The sequence below is a fragment of the Sus scrofa genome, chromosome 4 (assembly GCF_054392235.1).
Source record: "Sus scrofa isolate SSC_HxYL_T2T_F1_AM1 chromosome 4, Sscrofa_HxYL_maternal_Yorkshire_Landrace_v2.0, whole genome shotgun sequence".
In the NCBI taxonomy this organism is placed as follows: Eukaryota; Metazoa; Chordata; class Mammalia; order Artiodactyla; family Suidae; genus Sus; species Sus scrofa.
Window position 1 is genome coordinate 102,864,767 of NC_139386.1, and position 20,123 is coordinate 102,884,889.

The 20,123-nt window shown below is 40.9% G+C and overlaps 1 protein-coding gene across 9 annotated transcripts in view; it reads left to right on the forward strand.

The window, feature by feature from the left end:
* Positions 1–13,448: 13,448 nt before the first annotated feature.
* The window catches only part of ARNT (aryl hydrocarbon receptor nuclear translocator), a 58,094-nt gene continuing 51,419 nt past the window's right edge, over positions 13,449–20,123 (forward strand). For 7 of the 9 annotated variants that reach the window (XM_085020876.1, XM_021088678.2, XM_085020875.1 and 4 more), the window contains exon 1: positions 13,449–13,620. In XM_085020876.1, coding sequence (XP_084877002.1) covers positions 13,596–13,620 — 25 coding nt within the window. In that variant the 5' untranslated portion in view covers positions 13,449–13,595. The remainder of the gene's footprint in view (positions 13,621–20,123) is intronic. The other 2 variants (NM_001315687.1, XM_085020878.1) reach the window with 2 other exon arrangements.

Genomic DNA, 20,123 nt, shown 5'->3' on the forward strand with positions numbered 1-20,123 from the left:
ATGTGCAGAAGTTGAGGGACGATAAGGGTATTATCTTTTTCTTTCTAGGGTAGGAAAAACTGAAACAAAACCAGGCTTTGGGGCTCACAGTAATAGCTTCCATCTATTTAGGTTTTTTTTTTTTTGCCTTTTCTAGGGCCGCTCCCGCGGTATATGGAGGTTCCCAGGCTAGGGGACGAATCAGAGCTGTAGCCACTGGCCTATGCCAGAGCTACAGCAATGTGGGATCTGAGCTGAGTCTGCAACCTACACCACAGCTCACAGCAACGCCGGATCCTTGACCCACTGAGCAAGGCCAGGGATCGAACCCGAAACCTCATGGTTCCTAGTCAGATTCATTAACCGCTGTGCCACGATGGGAACTCCACCTTCCATCTATTTAGTGATGGACCTTGAAACAAAATTGTTATATATTTGTTTTTTATAATTACAAATGAGATGTAAACTCATATTAATTCAAACATTACAGATACACATACCAAAAGATAAAAATCTCCCATTAATCTCATTCTTCAGAGATACCTGGTTAACAGTTTGGTGAATTTCTCCAGCTTCAATTTCTGTATTTACTAAAATGTGTATTTTTATTCACAAGGTAATACTTTTTTTTTTTTTTTTTTTTTTTGTCTTTCTAGGGCCATACCCACAGCATATGGAGGTTCCCAGTACTAGAGGTTGAATTGGAGCTGTAGCCACAGGCCTATGCCTCAGCCACAGCAACTTCAGATCTGAGCCGTGTTTGCGACCTATGCCACAGCTCACAGCAACACTGGATCCTTAACCCACTGAGTGGGGCCAGGGATTGAACCCAAGTCCTCATGGATACTAGCTGGGTTCGTTACTTCTGAGCCACAGTAGGAATTCCCAAAATAATACTTATTTTGTGCTTTTTCACTTAACAGTGTATCTTGGCCAGTTTTCATTTTACTTTGTATTTTATTGCATTTTATTTTTAAAAAGCAGATTTTTAAAAGAATTTTATTATAGTTGATTTACAATGTTCCCTCGATTTCTGCTGTACAGCAGTGACCCAGTTATACATATATATTTTTTCTCATATTATCCTCCAGCATGTTCCATCACAAGTGTTTAGATGTAGTTCCTTGTGCTATACAACAGGACCTCATTACTTATCCACTCCAAATGCAATAGTTTGCTTCTACTAACCTCAAACTCCTAGTCCATCCCACTCCCTCCCCATCCCACTTGGCAACCACAAGTCTGTTCTCCATGTCCATGAGTTTATCTTCTGTAGACAGGTTCATTTGTGCCATATGTTAGATTCCAGATATAAGTGATATCATATGGTATTTGTGTTTCTCTTTCTGACTTCAGTTAGTATGAGAGTCTCTAGTTCCATCCATGTTGCTGCACATCTTTTCATTTTAATACATACACATCTACTTCATTCTTTTTAATGGCTACTGAGTCCTCAGGTACTCCATTGCATAGATCTCCCATGGTCCATTTTCCCTATTAGTGGGCATTTGCATTGTCCCTATTATTATATGAACATTGCAATGGATACCTTTTTTTTTTTTTTTTCTTGGCTGTGCCTGTGGCATACAAAAGTTCTGTGGCCAGGGACTGAACCCTCTCCACAGCTGTAACCAGAGCCATGGCAGTGACAACACTGGATCCTTAAACTGCTGAGCCACCAGAAAATTCCTGCAGTGGATACCCTTGTACATTTCTCTGGGCACCTGTGGAAATGTTTTGTGGGATAAACTCCTCAAAGTATTAGAAATATAAATGCTCAGTTATAGGCTATGGATGTACAGAATTTTAATAGGTATTGTCAAATTACACACTAAAAAGATTATAGCAATTTGTGCTTCATTCCTGTTTTTCATTTGTTTGTTTGTTTTTTATGGCTGCATCCCCAGCATATGGAAGTTCGTGTGCCGGGGATTGAATCTGAACTCCATCTGCAGAACTCATGCCTCAGCAGTGACCCAAGCCTCCGCAGTTGGATTCCTAACCCACTGTGCCACAGTGGGAACACCTCATTCCTGTTTTTTTTTTTAAACAGTGTTACCAATATAAGTTACTTTCAATCTCTGAAATGCTTGTTGAGCAAAAAAGAATATCTAAGTTTTTAAAAACATTGCATTTCCCTAAATGCTATGGTATTTTAACTTCTATTGTTTACACATCTTTTGTAGATTTCCTGCACCCATCCTTTTCCTTCTTTTGATTGGGCTATTCATCTTATTGAGTTGAAGAAGACATATATATAGACATATTAAAATATATTTTTACATATAACTTTTGCGATTTGTGCTGTTCCCGTTTCCTATCCTCTGCCACTCTCACTCCCTCCCACGGCATGTGCAAGTTCCCAGGCCAGGGATCAGAACCACGCCACAGCAGCAACCCCAGCCACACCAGTGGCAACACCAGATCTTTAACTGGCTGAGCCACAAGGGAACTCCATTACTCCCTCACTTTTGAATCTGCTCTTTGTCAACATCAGCGCCCAGATTTCAAGCCTTTTCTTAGCCTAATAACCTCTTTCTGGCTTCTCTTGTTTCCCTGACCAGTCTCATCCCTTTCCACACACTTTTTTTTTTTTTTTTTGTCTTTTTGTCTTTTGTCTTTTGTTGTTGTTGTTGCTATTTCTTGGGCCGCTCCCGCAGCATATGGAGGTTCCTAGGCTACGGGTCCAATCGGAGCTGTAGCCGCCAGCCTACACCAGAGCCACAGCAACACGGGATCCGAGCCGCGTCTGCAACCTACACCACAGCTCACGGCAACGCCGGATCGTTAACCCACTGAGCAAGGGCAGGGACCGAACCCGCAACCTCGTGGTTCCTAGTCGGATTCGTTAACCACTGCGCCATGACGGGAACTCCCTTTTCCACACACTTTTAATTGTCATTTTAAAAATTAATTTTTAAAAATTAAAGTACAATTGATTTACAATGTTGTGCCAATTTCTGCTGTATACAAATATGCTAAGTGACGCACACACTCTCTCTCTACACACACACACACATTCTTTTTAATGTTCTTTTCCATCATGGTATATCCCAGGAGATTGGATATAGTTCCCTGTGTTATTCGGTAGGACCTTGTTGTCTATCCGTTCTAAATGTAATGGTTTACATCTACCAGCCCTAAACTCCCAGCCCATCCCTCTCCCTCCCCCTCCCCCTTGGCAACCACAATCTGTTCTCCATCCTCATTTGTGCCATGTTGTAGATTCTACATATATGTGATATCATATGGTATTTGTCTTCCTCTTTCTGATTTACTTCACTTAGTATGAGAATTTCTAGTTGCATCCATGTTGTTGTAAATGGCATTATTTCATTTTTTATGGCTGAGTAGTATTCCATTGTATATATGTACCACACCTTCTTAATCCATTAATCTGCCAATGGACATTTAGGTTGTTTTCATGTCTTGGTTATTATGAACACTGCTGCTATGAACATAGGAATGCATGTATCTTTTTCAATGAAAATTTTGTCCAGAAGTGGGATTGTTAGATCATATGGTGGTTCTAGTTTGTTTTCTGTTTTCCATAGTGTTTTCCATAGTGTTGCACCAGTTTACATTCCTACCAGCCACGTAGGGGGGTTCTCTTTTCTCCACACCCTCTCCAGCATCTGTTATTTGTAGACTTATTAATGATGGCCATGCTGACCAGTGTGAGGTGGTAGTTTTGATATGCATTTCTCTAATAATTAGTGATGCAGAACATCTTTTCATGTGCCTACTGGCCATCTGTATGTCTTTGGAGAAATGTCTGTTTCAGTCTTTTGCCCATTTTTTGTTTGGGTTGTGTTTTTGTTGTTAAATTGTATGAGTTGTTCCACTCCACGCACTTTTAAATTTTGTTTCTTCTGCAGCTCTAGAATTGTCCATCTCCAAGATACTGATCTAATTTGTCAATCACTTCACCAATCCTGGGTAAATTGTTCTGTTCACTTTCTTTCCTCAGGCTTCTGATTGGCAGAAAAAGTAATAACAATGCTCCATAGTTTCATGAAAATTTATGCCTTCTCACCTTGGACCCTCAGAGCATTTGACAATCTTTGCTTTGTTTGTTGTTGTTGTTTTGCTTTTTAGGGCTGCACTGCACCCACAGCATATGGAAGTTCCCAGGCTAGGGATGGAATTGGCCACAGCCACAGCCAGGGTGGGATCTGAGCCACATCTGCAACCTTATACTACAGCTCATGGCAACACCAGATCCCTGACACACTGAGCAAGGCCAGGGATCAAACCTGCATCCTCATGGATTCTAGTTGGATTCATTTCCCTTGTGACACGAAGGGAACTCTTGACAATCTTTGTTTTCATACTTTTTATTCATATACTTCCCAATCAGTTGCCTACAGTTGTACAGCTATATCTAACACCATTTCTGCCGTTTACTCTCAGTGGAAGTTTCAGCTATTATTTCTCTTTGAGAATCAAAGCCATTGAACATGAGTTAAATTCTCTTCTAGTTCAAACAAAATGTCTATACATTTTCAGTAAAATGTTGCCTTGGTCTTCCTTTCTTCCTTCCTTCCTTCCTTCCTTCCTTTCTCTCTCTCTCTCTCTTTCTTTCTTTCTTTCTTTCTTTCTCTGCCCTGAGGCATATGGACTTCTGGGGCCAGGAATCAGATCTGAGCCGCAGTTGAGACCTAAACCGTAGCAGCTGCAATGCTGGGTCCCTAACCCACTATGCTGGGCCAGGGATCAAACCTGCATCCCAGGGCTCCCAAGACATCACCAATCCCATTGTGCCATAGTGGGAACTCCTGCCTTGGTTTTTCTGAGAGTAACATTTCCATATGCAGCCCTAACCTATCTTCTTGTTCCTGCTAGGACCAGTCCTACTTGTTTTCTTCCTTCATTTCTACCTTTCTTTCATTTAATTTAATTAAAAAATTTTATTGGAATAATGTTGGCTTACAAAGTAGTGTTGGAGTTCCCGTCGTGGCTCAGTGGTTAACGAATCCGACTAGGAACCATGAGGTTGTGGGTTCGATCCCTGGCCTTGCTCAGTGGGTTAACGATCTGGCGTTGCCATGAGCTGTGGTGAAGGTCACAGACATGGCTCGGATCCCGCATTCCTGTGGCTCTGGTGTAGGACAGCGGTTACATCTCTGATTTGACCCCTAGCCTGGGAACCTCCATATGCTGAGGGAGTGCCCCAAGAAAATGGCAAAAAGACAAAAAAAAACAAAAACAAAAAACAAAGTAGTGTTAATTTCAGAAGTTCCTTACTTATTTTCTTGATCACATATATTTTGTTGCCTTTTTTTTTTTGGCTGTACCTGAGGCATGTGGAAGTTCCCAGGCCAGGGATCGAACCCATACCACAGTTGCCACCTGTGTCACAGCTGTGGCAATGCAGGATCCCTAACTTGCTGCACCACATGGGAACTTCCTATTTTATTGCATTTTTAAGTTGCCTCTTTCCACAAGTTCAATCTATAGATATATTTTTCTATTTCTACCCCCACCCTGCTCTCACCCCAGTTCCTGATCTATTACTTTCTCTTCATTGCCATACTTCTTGAGAATGTGGTGTATGCTAACTACCTGCCTCTATTTACTCACTTTCTGTTCACGTCTCACTCATTTGAACTATGGTTTTCACTCTCTCTACTCAGATTTGTTCATTCTCACCTCTGAACGTTATGCTGTTCTTAGACTCTTTTGTTTATTTATTTGTTTTTTTGTCTTTTTGCCTTTTCTAGGGCCGCTTCCCACAGCATATGGAGGTTCCCAGGCTAGGGGTCTAATTGGAGCTGAAGCCTCTAGCCTATGCCAGAGCCAAAGCAACGCAGGATCCAAACTGCCTCTGGACCTACGCCACAGCTCACAGCAACGCCGGATCCTTAACCCACTGAGCAAGGCCAGGGATCGAACCTGCAATCTCATGGCTCTAGTCGGATTCGTTAACCACTGCACCATGACAGGAACTCCCGACTCTTTTATTTTGAAACTCCTTTGGCTTCCATTGCCCTGCTCTCTCCAGGTTGCCTCTTCCTTCTTCCTTAACACCAAACAGGCATTTCTTGAGGCATTCTTTGCGTCCATTTCTTTTTCTTTTCTTTTTTTTTTTTTTTTTTTTTTGTCTTTTTGCTATTTCTTGGCCTGCCCCTGCGGCATATGGAGGTTCCCAGGCTAGGGGTCAAATCGGAGCCATAGCCACCGGCCTACGCCAGAGCCACAGCAACGCCAGATCCGAGCCGCGTCTGCAACCTACACCACAGCTCATGGCAACACCAGATCCTTAACCCACTGAGCAAGGGCAGGGACCGAACCCGCAACCTCATGGTTCCTAGTCAGATTCGTTAACCACTGCGCCACGACGGGAACTCCTTTGTCCATTTCTTTATCTCTTTTAGTTTTGGTGCTATCTTTCCTGCAACCACAAGTCTCTTGCAGTTGATGCACAAATTTAGGTCTAGGTCCCATTCTTTTTTGGGGGGCAGATGCCCTATGATTCCATTTGCTTAACAAGCATTTTTTACTTGGTTGTCCCACCAACCAATCCAACAAGTGAACTTCTACTGAAGAGAGCTGATCTTTCAGTTAGCACTCGCCTCTGTTACCGATATCATGCAAAAGCCTTCTTTCCATCCCATATACAATTACATAGTAAGTCTTGTTGGTTGTTCTGTCATAACTGTACTCGTGGCACTCGTTTTTTTTTCTGTTACATTGACCTATGTCAAGTACTTATAATATAATCCCCTGGATTTCTACAGTAGCTGTTTACCTAAGTGGATTTCCTGCTTCTAGTCTATCCCCTCTGCAAAACAACCTGGATCAGTGTTACTTAAAATTTTAATCTCCAGGAGTAGAGTTTCCAGATAAAAGATGAATTTTTTTTAGTATAAATATGTAATATTTGGAACATACACTAAAAATTATTTGTTGTTGATCTGAAGTTCAAATTAACTGGCCAACTTATACTTTTATTTGCTAAATCTGGCAACGGTATCTGGAGAAACTTAATAAAACTGATGGATCTGCAGACCATCATTTTAAGTAATTAAAAAGACTGGCTTACCATAATGATTAAGGTAACCAAAAAACTTGAGACAGTTTAAAAATTAATACTAGGTGTTTCCGTCGTGGCTCAGTGGTTAACGGATCCAACTAGGAACCATGAGGTTTTGGGTTCGATCCCTGACCTTGCTCAGTGGGTTAAGGATCTGGTGTTGCCATGAGCTGTGGTGTAGGTTGCAGACGCGGCTCGGATCCCAAGTTTCCGTGGCTGTGGCGCAGGCTGGCGGCTACAGCTCCTGATTAGACCCCTAGCCTGGGAACTTGCATATGCCGCCAGTGCGGCCCTAGAAAAATACAAAAAAAAAAAAAATTAGTAGTAGCAATGGTAACTGTTTAATGTGGTCAAGATGAAAATGTGTAATAATTCAGGCTTCACAATCAACCTCTTAATTTTTATTTAAATCTGAATGCACAATGAGCTTGTCAGATACTGCAATGAGTTCTTGGCAGCTACCAGATAATTTTGACTGTTGGATCTGAAATAGATCTAGTATCCTGGGGAACTTCTAATTGAAGACAGCTTTCAAGCATGTCAGATCCCAAGGAGAAGAGCATGTGGCAACCTCAAAAGTTGAAAGTTTCTACTTGGAAGAGTGCAGGATTTGTATTCAATTGCATGGGTTGCATTCATTACTGACGAGCATTTTTTTTACACTCGGTTGCAACATTTGGATGTGGTTTAAAAGATGTTTAATAATGTGTCATCCATTTTTTTCCTCTGATGAAGAAAGAAAATTTTCATGTATTGGGAAATAAACTTTTGGCAGTTAAGGCATCTGCATAACAGTCTGGTTTTCTTACAAAATCCTGATACTTTTTCTTAACATTAAAAATCATGGCCAGAGTTCTGGCTGTGGTGCTGTGGGTTAAGGATCTGGCGTTGTCTCTGCAGTGGGTTGGATCGCTGCTGAGGCGCAGGGTCTATGCCTAGTCTGGGAACTTGCATATGCTACGGGCACAACTGAAAAGGAAGAAAAAAAAAATCATGTCATTTAGAATTTGAAGTAATAAGTTCAGGTTAATAAATAATGAAAATAGGAGTTCCCGTCGTGGCGCAGTGGTTAACGAATCCGACTAGGAACCATGAGGTTGCGGGTTCGGTCCCTGCCCTTGCTCAGTGGGTTAAGGATCCGGCGTTGCCGTGAGCTGTGGTGTAGGTTGCAGACGCGGCTCGGATCTGGCGTTGCTGTGGCTCTGGCGTAGGCTGGTGGCTACAGCTCCGATTCAACCCCTAGCCTGGGAACCTCCATATGCCGCGGGAGTGGCCCAAGAAATAGCAACAACAACAACAACAACAACAACAATAACAACAACAACAAAAAATAATGAAAATATTGCTCAGCTAAGGCATTTGAATAAGCCTATTTAGGAAAATAAAAATAGTTTTTGTTAGTATTATCTGTATAGTAAAATGGGATTTTTACTCCAGCCCTTATTTAGAAACCTTCCTCATTACTGGCCTCCATACTTCATTGTGGAAAAAGCAGTCTTCTATTATTCGCCTGTTTCTTCTTAAAGATTATGCTTACTGGCTGCTATTTACTATTCGTACAGTTTGCACTAATTTGTTCTATGTTGAATCATAATCAGAATTATTGTTTGACTACCAACTGTTCTCTGAATAAAACAGAAAGTAGACTCATCTTTCGTTCATTGTAGGAATAATATCCTTTGTACATCCAAAGCTACAACTCCATCAGTTTTGATCACAAGCTACCTTTTTCAGATTTCGTCATACCTCATAAAATATTTTTTTTCCTTTTTTTTCGGCTGCACTCAAGGCATGGGGAAGTTCCTGGGCCAGGGATCAAATCCATGCCATAGCAGCAACTGGAGCCACAGTAGTGACAAGAGATCCTTAACCTGATGAGCCACAGGAGAACTCCAACAATAATTTATTTTTTCTTTTTAGGGCCATACCTGCAGCATATGGAAGTTCCCAGACTAGTGGTCAAATCAGAGTGGTAGCTGCTGGCCTATACCACAGCCACAGCAATGCCAGATCTGAGCCACAACTGTGACCTATACTGCAGCTCACCACAATGCTAAGCAGGTCCAGGGATCGAACCCTCATCCTCATGGATACTAGTTGTGTTCTTTACTCCTGAATCACAACAGAAACTCCCCCGAAGTAATTTTTTTTAATGAAAAATTTTCTAAATGAAAATTTCTTCTGCGGTAATTTGAATTTTTAATAATAAACCAAACAGTACGTTTCTGCGCATTTCCCCCTGCATATACACTGTGAAATTATTCATATTGTGTACATCAGTTGTGTCCACTCATATTTCAAAAACTTTTTTTTTTTTTTTTTGTCTTTTTGCCATTTCCTGGGCGGCTCTCATGGCATATGGAGGTTCCCAGGCTAGGGGTCCAATTGGAGCCATAGCCGCCAGCCTACACCAGAGCCACAGCTTCACAGGATCCAAGCCGCGTCTGTGACTTACACCACAGCTCACAACAACCCTGGATCCTTAACCCACTGAGCAAGGCCAGCGATCGAACCCGAAACCTCGTGGTTCCTAGTTGGATTCGTTAACCACTGAGCCACGAAGGGAACTCTGACAAACAACTTTTTTAGCAAGTGTTGGGCTGATATAGCCCTTTCATGTTGTATAGCATGATTTCATATGATATTTGATTAGGGATTTTTGCTAATAGTTCATTATACTTTTTCCAAGGAAAACATTTGCTATTAACTTTGTAGCAAGTATTTCTGAAAAAAAGTGACTTTTACTTTTTTTTTTTAATGAGGGCTGGAGTTCTGGTGCAGTAGGTTAAGAATCCCACTTCAGCTGCAGCAGCATCCCTGGCCCTAAGCAGTGGGTTAAAGGATCTGGTGTTGCTGCAGCTGTGGCTCAGATTCAGTCCCTGTCCCAGGAACTTCCATATAGTGCGGGTGCTGTCATAAAAAAAATTAAAAATTAAAAAAATGAAGCCCATAACTTGCTATTTTTCATCCACAAATTCATCTGTTTCATTCTGGAAAACACTACTTTGCATTTGTTCTGGAAAAGTGTATTTCTTGGCAGTGAGGTTATTGTATTTGGGCCAAAATTGACTTGAAAGTTTTGATGTCTTTCTAAGTCACTGGCAAAATTTCCCAACAATCAAGGTGTAGTGGGCAATGGAGAAATGGATGGTAGCCCAATAAAACCTATGTTTTTGATATTCATGGTCATACTTACTATTTACTTAAAATTTTGTTGTTTTTGTTGCTTGGATGAACTTACCACATTTAAAGGCACATAATAATATATTCTATATCGGCACTGCAGTCTTTTTAAGAGCTAGCTATCTTTAAGATGTAATTTTATTTTTTCTTTTTTAGGGCCACATCTGTGCCATATGAAAGTTCCCAGGGTAGTGGTCAAATCAGAACTGCAGCTGCTGGCCTACACCACAGCCACAGCCGTACAGGATCCTTAACCCACAGAGTGAGGCCAAGGATCAAACCTGCATCCTCGTGGATATCAGTAAGGTTCATAACCTGCTGAGCCACAATGGGAACTCCTACAATATAATTTTTTTTTTTTTCTTTTTAGGGCGGCATGTGGAAATTCCCAGGCTGGGGTTGAATTGGAGCTGCAGCTGCTGGCCTACGCCACAGGCACAACAACAGCAACGGCAACGTGGGATCCGGGCTGCATCTTCGACCTACATCACGGCTCATGGCAATGCCAGATCCTTAATCCACTGAGCGAGACCAGGGATCGAACTCATGTACTCATGGATGCTAGTCGGGTTCATTAACCACTGAGCTGGGACAGGAACTCCCTACAACATAATTTTGAACTGAAGTAGTTTTTACTTTTTTCACCATTACTTTTTGTTTGTTTTTGTTTTATTTTTTTATCGTGACATACGTTTAGATTCACAGAATTACAAAGATAGTACAAGGAGTTCCTGTATACCCTCACTCAGTTTCCCCTAATGCTAATATCCTGCATTATAACGTTACATTTACAAAACTAAGAAATTAACATTGGTACAACTCTATTTAACTAAACTATATACTTTCCTTTGGATTTCATCAAATTTTCCATTAATGTCCTTTTTGTTTTTTTTGATCCAACCCAGGATCTTGTAAGTAGTCCTCATGTCCTCCAAACTATGACAGTTTTTCTCTTTGTTCATTTTCTTTTCATGATCTTGGCAATTTTAAAGAATACAGATCAGGTATTTTTGCAGACCATACCTCAGTTTGGGTTTGTCTGATGTCCTCCCATGTTTAGGCTGAGGCTATAGATTTGGTGGAAGAACACAACAGAAGTGAGGTGCCCTTCTCATCGCATCATGTCAGGGGTATGTGAAACAAAATACTGACTGCCATATCAGTAAGCAAAGGATTTCACAGTCATTAGCAATTGCAGCCACCTCCAAGGATGAGCCAGTGAACTCTGAGGAAAATTAGGATGTGAAACTGGCCCTATATCAAAGGAATGATTTCAGTGAGCCCAGACCTTTGTATCTTCCCATACACAGAAAAGCTCTAAATTCCTTAATTTCAGATATCTAGTTTTCTGTTATTAACAGTAATCTTTTGTTTATACTAGGTAGGTAGATAGTTCCTACTACTTGCTCTTTGTTGCAAAACTCCTCTATGTCCTAGCTCCTCCCAGCCTCCTCAGAGCAATTTTCTCAGGGTTACTTGAGATGCTGCCTCCAGGGCTTTGGAGTTCTGTCCACCGAATAAAATATAACAATCAACTTTTAGGATGTGCAGATATTTATTTAGTCCTCAATACATAGTTTTAATATAACTTACTATTGGCGAAGTTAACCTTGATTATTTGGGAAAGATGGTATCTGTCAGTTTTCTTCACTGTAACATTACTATTTTCCCCTTTCCATATCCTATTCCTTAAAAGCAAACTCCTAAGCCAAATTCACAATCAAAGGAGGAAAATTAGGGAGTTCCTATTGTGGCTCAGTGGTTAAGGAACCCAACTGGTATTCATGAGGATGTGGGTTCAATCCCTTGCCTTGCTTGTTGGGTTAAAGATCCATCGTTGCTGTGAGCTGTGGTATAGGCTGCAGACACGCCTTGGATCCTGCATTGCTGTGGCTGTGATGTAGGCCGGCAGCTGCAGCTCTTGATTCAACCCCTAGCCTGGGAACTTACATATGCCAAGGGTGTGGCCCCAAAAAGACAAAAAAAAAAAAAAAAAAAGGAGGAGAATTAAGCTCTATCTCCTTGTAAATTTTCACTGCTACTGGTTACACTTCAAGGTACTTTTTTCATCAATGCATTTCTTTTGAGTGAGTGATTTTTCTCTTTTTGGTGAACTGGAAATACAACACAACAAACTGATAGCAAAGAAAATTTTAATTTTAACAAATGTAACAATAATATTCAAAATATGTTAAAATACCTTGGCTGAGTTAAACTATACTGTTAACTGAGAAAAGTGGATCTATGTAATCTTTGTAGGATACATACAAGAATTCAAAGATGCTCAAGAGTGTAATGGGATTTCTGTTAAAATTAGAATTAAATTTCTAATAGACAATTTGTGAAAGATATGTGAAACGGCAGTATGTTGCAGTGCTACACAAAGGGGATGAAGGGAAAATATTCCCAGAGTCAGACTTCTTCAGTTTGCCTCCACCGCTACTTACCAGCTGGGTGTCCATAGTTTAACCTCTTTGCTTCTGTTTCCTTATCTGCAAAACGGAAAAAATAACAGAATCTACCTCACAATGTTGTTATGAGGATTAAATGAAATACTATAAAACGGTTTGGACAGTGTCTGGCCCGAAGTGCTCAATGCTTCCTATTTTTTGAAAATAAATTTGTGCAATATTCATCTTATCAGTTCTCTGCTAAAAACCCGTCACCATGTCCCTTTCATTGATCAGAGGAAGTTATCCCACTCTTAATCAAAATATTTTCTTTATACATTGCCTCTTGTTTTGGCTGCCGATATCTCCCCTACCACACCACAAGCGCCCAGATACTCGAACACCACCAGTTCCATAAAAAGCATTCAAAACTCACTTATCTAACTTTTTTCAGCAGGTACAAAGGTCCTTGAAATAGGAAAAAACTAGGAAGGATTGCAAATCACTAAGTGAAGTTTAAACATATGAGCACCTGAAGAAGATCTACAAAAAAAATTGTCTGCAGAGTGGCCAGCCAGGCGAATCCACCACCCAGCGAAGCTTTTTAGTAAAATTGTTTTTCACTGACGTCACTGGATCTCTGACCTCTAACGCACTAGAGGCGGGATTAAAGAGACAGCTGGACTTCTTCCTTGCCCTCTCTCCTCCTCCGGACCCGCTGGCGGCTCAGTGGCCAGCCCGCCTCCGGTCGATTTGGCATTTCCATTGGCCAGTTTTCCAGAGGAGGCGGGCCTTGGGGGTGACCACGCCTCCTGGGCGGGGTCTCTCCGCCGTAGGGGTTGGGGACGGTGGGGGTTGCTGCAGCCGCCATCTTGGATTCCGCGGTAGCGGTGGCGGCATTACGGCGCCGCGTCTGGGGAGTGGCTCTCCCCTCCCCCTCCCCCCGGTTCGGTGGCGGCGGCTCCTCCCACTGGGGGGGTGGTACAGCGGCGGTGGCATCTGCGGCCATGGCGGCGACTACTGCTAACCCCGGTGAGGAGACGGAGGACTGGTGTGCCTCTAAAGAAGGAGGGGCTGAAGGGGTTGGCAGCTGGGGAGACCCAGGGCTGAGGGGCCGTAGTTGGGGTGAGAGCGCTGGGACGCGCGTAGGCGGTTAGGGGACAGTGGGGGAAGGGAGTGACCTGGGGGAGGGGCCCGACCCTGGGGCACTGGGGAGACCCGAAGTGGAGGGAGGGAGCAGGCGGGTGAGAGTTGGGGAATCCTTGCCCCGAGTTCTGTTGGAGCGGCTCTTGGCGCGGGGCTGGCCCGCCTCCACTCTTGTGGCGGCGTTCTGCTGTGTGGTGTGGTCCTCTTTCAACCCTCTGCCCACTGTGGACCTGCTTGATGCCGAGTAACTGTGGGCAGAGTGGCTCTTTTTACTTTAAAAGTGGTTTGGACTCTTAAGCACTGGACCACGTTGTTGTTTAGCTGAGGTGTGCTTCCAAACGTTTAGGTTATAAAGCCTTGAATTATACTCAATTTCTCTTGAAAAATAAAAAAGCTGTGCCCCTACCCCTCGCCCCGGGGGCTGTCCTTTGAAACTTACATTTGTGTATTAAAGATGCCTCTAGTGTCTGAAGGCGGAGGTTTGTGTAATGCTTGAGTTTCAGGATGAATCTTGCCAACAGCAAGCATCCAGGACCCAAGTTTAATTTGTTAGATGTGGGTCGAAGCAGTTCCCATTCTTTAAGAAAAGTTCAATTTATGCTATATCTCAATGAATATCTCTTCTAAAAGGAGAGCTTGAACATTTCGAAAAAATCTAGTCAGTCATGTCTAAGAGATGGAGTGGCGTGTAGTGCAGCATGTCTAGACAGATCAGGTCTTCACATTCCTAGTCCCAGTCCTCTTTCCACTATGTTACAGTTATTTCTCCCTGGGAAGTATTTCATTTTAGGGATCCCAGTTTACCTTGCTGACCTTGGCCATTTTCCAGAAATCCCTGTCTTTAATAGCCTTAAAAAAGAAGCCAGAGGTGGGGATGAATAATTTGGAAGTACCTTAGTGGGAGGGATTCACTGCCATTCCCTTGTTGAAATTTAAATTTTTTTCCGTGTCTCTGAAAGGGAGTATTATTTTGCAATACCAGGTTTTGCTATTACAGTTGAATCACTGTGAAATTTACTGTCTTTCCTACCATGTTTCTGGGAACAGAGCTATTTAAAGAAGTTAATTTGTCACATGTCAATATCATATTTTTAAATCTTGTTAATTTTTTAGAGGAAAAGGAGATAAAATTAATGGCTAAAATTCCATTGCAGAAAGTGCTGAGTGATGGAATAAAATTGAAAAGATGCGATGATTATGGCAAACCTGACCTTGGAGTAAAATAACCTGTTAACTAGGGAGTAAATAAACAAGATTTTAAACTGATAACACATTGCAAAATACTTACATAACCCTAGTCAAGTCGCAAAGCATTTCTCCTGTTAAGAGGTGGCCTGGGTAAACAAGTTTAGTGCATATGTCAGAAGTTTTTTTTCTAGCAGTGTGGGTGGGGTTGCTTTATTTTGTTTTGTTTTTTAAACAACAGTTACCAGAATGACAATTTCTTGACCACATTTTTATTAGCTGATCGATATCAACTTAAATCTGTAAGCAAAAAATAGCATTTATTTGTATAGAATCTTTGCTAATGATGAAACAGTTACTTTGTTTATTGCCCTTTGGCAGCCTGCTTTCTGCAACTTTTAGATTTCTTTTTTGATGTTGGAGAATTCTCCTATCTCTTCCAAGTTATTGATTCCAAGTTCAACACATGATAATTAAGTTAGAAAGTGCATTTACTTCCTTCATTTCTCCTTATGCCCCTTTGTATCACATGAAAGAGATCATGGGTGGACTTTTGGTAGCCTGTTGCATTTTGGGAAATGAGGACCAAGAATGTAGGGACACAGGGTGGAAATGTACTGTGCTCAGTGAAGAGAAAATAAATGATTTTCAGGTCAGAATTCTTCGTTGCGTGGTCAAACCTTTCTTCTTTTTCAGCTGCACCGGGGGCACTCGGAAGTTCCCAGGCCAGGGATCTAATCCGAGCTGCAGCTTAGACCTATACCACAGCTGCAGTAAATCTGGATCCTTAAGCCACTGCACCACAGCAGGAACTCCAAAGCTTTTTTTCTTTAGAGTCAGTTTAGGGACTGGGGCCATCATACCTATTTCCTTGAGTTTTTTTTAAATTTTATCTTTTTGCTAGTTAAGTTTTCCTGTAGTTCCTGTTTGTTCTGTCATATGTCTGCAAAGGAAATTTAACTCTTCTAAGCTTCATTTAAGCTAATTTTAACATTAATAATACTTGATGATCACTTTAGTTGTGTTTAGAGTATGATTTAGAGATTGTTGGTAGTCCTTCAGTATCTTGCAGGGGACTAGCAAGATTTCTTGCATTTTTCACTGTCTTAACATGGTGTTGGATCAAAAGAAGAGTAAGATATGGTTTATACTCCATTCTCCAGGAGTTATATTGAAGTAATATTTCTGGAGTTCCTGTTGTGGCACAGCAGAAACGAATCCGACTAGGAACCTTGAAGTTTTGGGTTTGATCCCTGGCCTCGTTCAGTGGGTTAAGGATCCTGTGTTGCTGTTAGCTGTGGTGTAGGCTGGCAGCTGTAGCGCCTATTCACCCCCTAGCCTGGGAACCTCCATATGCTGCAGGTGTGGCCCTTAAAAAAAAAAAAAAGTCATAGTTATAATGTGGTAGTGGCTTTCTTTCTGCATAATTGATAATTCTTCATATTCTATTGAATTTCACTACTTCTCCTTACCATTGGCAAGTAGAAGTGGGTGGGTAGGTGGTCCATGAAATATTAAGCTGTATCTTTCTTTTCTCTGGAGTGCTAACAATATTGGGAAACACATCTTAAATTGCATGTGTGATTTGTATGCATTGGCTAAGGCACTGGTTGGAAACATTAATTCCTTGATTTGTAATTCAGTATTCAAGCCAGAAACATGAATGCATTTATTGGAGTGCAGGTTTTTCCTCCCTTGATTTTGTAGAGACCTCTTTTTCTTCTATTAGATATCATTTATTCTGGATGGAGAATGGGTAGAAGGCAAAAGAAAGAACACTTGTTTGGGTTTGTAAGGCTGACATTTAGGAAAACTTGTTTGTTTGTTTTGTTTTTTGTTTTTAGTTTTTGACTGCACCCATGGCATGTAGAAGTTCCCAGACCAGGGATCAAATCCATACCACAGCAGTGACAGTGCTGGATCCCCAACCTGCTGAGCCACCAAAGAACTCCTAGGAGGACTTTTTCTTTTCACATAATTTTTACCTTCATAAATTATATTTTAAAGCATCAATTAACAAAATTCTTACCCATTACCTTTACTTACCTTCTTTGGATATGGGAAGATAGGCATTTATGCAGTATATAAAATTACTATGACAAGATACTTTAAAAATTGTGTTCTATTGCAAAACTTTTTTCAAAAGTGTTTACATATATTTTAGTAATTCATCAGTTGAAATATAATTAACATTTTGGGAGTTCCTGTGGAGGCTCAGTGGTAACGAACCCAACCAATGACCATGAGGGCTCAGGTTTGATCCCTGCTCTTGCTCAGTGGGTTAAGGTTCCATCCAGCATTGCTGTGAGATGCTGTGTAGATCACAGATGTGACTTGGTCTCAAGAAGCTGTGGCTGTGGCGCAGACTGGCAGCTACAGTTCTGATTCGACCCCTAGCCTGGAAATTTCCATGTGCCATGGGTGAGGCCCGAAAAAGACCAAAAGAAAAGAAAAGAAATATAATTAAAATTTTGGAAAAAGACCCTTAATCCACATACTATTTATGCTATTCAATTTGTGGTACCAACCTGAATCTTTTCTGTATTCTTAGAAATTAAGAAGTAGATACTTCTGCATTCTTGGAACTCTAGTTTTGTTTTTGTTTTGAAATAGTTGTCTCTCACTTTAGTTTTTTTTGCATTCCAGTCCTACTCCTCTATTCATTCAAACAAGCCACTAACAGATGAGAATAATATGTTGTTTTATGTATGTTTTGTGAAAGTCTTTTGTGGTTCTCGCTATGGATGACTTTCTTCTAAGGCAGTAACAATAGAGATTTCCATAGTGCCAAGAGGTGATTGATCTTCAAAAACTAAATTGCAATACTCAAGGAAACTAAACCCTTTCTCCTTCATTTTACTTAGTCTGTGACATTTGGGGAATATTTAATTTCAAAACTAGTGAAATTTGAATCCTTGATTGTGGAAACTGTCTTTGGAGCCATCTTTTTTCCCCTTCAGGCTATTTACTATATTTATTTTAAATGTTGATTCTCTGGTGGTATAGTTCTGTATAAGGGTGCAAAGGTGACTTATCTGTTGATGTACTTCAATGTCTCTGTGGTTGTATAGCTGATTTCATTTAGGTATTTCAGTGAAGGAACATTTAAAGCACTTGGGAAATGCAAGGCCTGAGGAGTGGAGTCTATTTGGGCCCATCTTCCATACCCAGTGATAGGCTCGGCTTGTAGAACCATCTGTTTTTAAGAATGCTGCCTGGGAGTTCCCGTCGTGGCGCAGTGGTTAACGAATCCGACTAGGAACCATGAGGTTGCGGGTTCGGTCCCTGCCCTTGCTCAGTGGGTTAACGATCCGGCGTTGCCGTGAGCTGTGGTGTAGGTTGCAGACGCGGCTCGGATCTGGCGTTGCTGTGGCTCTGGTGTAGGCTGGTGGCTACAGCTCCGATTCGACCCCTAGCCTGGGAACCTCCATATGCCAGGGGAGCAGCCCAAGAAATAGCAAAAAGACTAAAAAAAAAAAAAAGGATGCTGCCTAATATGCCACGATGACTTTCATAAGTAAATATCAATAAATGTTGGATTTGGAGAAAAGATAACCTCTTTCAGTTTTATACCTAAGAAATCAAACAGACAGAGGAACGGGCACAACTATTAAATATCTATTAAGTTCCTACTATATGCCAGGCAATATACTTTGCTGTTTTGTTGGTTATTCCATTTGTTAGAAACCATTTCTCAGTTTCCAAATAAATTCTCTAAATTTTCATCTCTTTTCATCATTTCTTCATTTTGTATTTTCCCCTTCACATTTTCACTGTAGTTGAGTAGACAAGCTAAGTTTTAATGACTTTAACAACCTAATTAGAATTTAAATTCCTTGAGAGCAGGACCTTTATCTCCTTTGTTCACCACAGCACGCCACTGCTCACAGAGGTGCCTAGTATATAGGACTAGAGTTCAGTAAATATTTGTTGAATAAGTGAATATTGTAAAATCTGGCATCGGAGGTTCATATCTTTATGCACTGTTAACATTAAAATACCTTTGAAAGGATAGCACTAATTAAGCCTCCCTCTCTTTGCCCTTTGGTAGTCATAAGTTTGTTTTCTATATGTGTGTCTGTTTCTGTTTTGTAAATAAGTTCGTTTATGTCATTTTTGTAGACACCATGTATAAATGATAGCATGTGATATTTGTCTCTTTCTGACCTCACTTAGTATGATAATTCCTAGGTCTGTTCTTGATGCTGCTAATAGCATTATTCTTTTTATGGCTGCGTAATATTCGTGTGTGTGTATACATACGTACATACTTATATACATATACTATATCTTCTTTATCCTTCATCTGTTAATGGACACTTAGGGTGCTTCCTTATCTTGGCAGTTGTAAATAATGCTGTTGTGAATATTGGGGTACATGTAACATTTCAAATTAGTGTTTTCATTTTTTTTGATAAATACCCCGGAGTGGAATTACTAGGTCATATAGTAGTTTTATTTTTAGTTTTTTTGAGAAACCTCCATATTCTTTTCCATAGTGGTTACAACACTGTATATAACATTTTGTATTTCCTCTAACAGTGTGTGAGGGTTCCTGATTTTCCATATCCTCACCAACATTTATTATTTGTGGTCTTTACACGGTCAGTATTCTTAATTTCTACATCGTAAGATTTTCTCCACTGTGACCTAAAGTCACTTCCTACAGAAATGTAGCACAATGTATATATACTTTTTGAGAAGGAGGAGGGTGGGGTGTTATCTTTTTTTGGTAGATGAAGAAGGTGAAATGCTGCCTCGGGCAGCCAGGATGGCACAGTTGTTTGGATGGAGAGGTGAGCGTATGTTGGTAAAAAGAGCTGAAAGTATTGCAGTTCCTAAAATCTTTTCTATAACTTGCTATATTCTTCATATTTGTTTTCAGCTCTTTAAATAACTTTTAAGGTTTTTACTGGAATCCTTCTCCTAGTTCTTCATACTCCATAGTTGTGCTTTCTTGAATTTGACTCCAAAGACGCTGCATTGCTTGTTTTGTCTAACTGACTTAGCTTTTTGTCCCTTTGGCCTGCTCATTTTCATTTTCTTCTTCCTTATGCTTCTCCTTTTCTGGTTTCACTCCTGGGGCTGAAATTCATAATTGATTAATTAATTAGTAAGTCAATCAGCTTCCTTTCCATTTTCTCACCTATCTGGCAATAAATTAAACATTTATTTGTTAACTACTGTATCTCCTTTCCTTCATT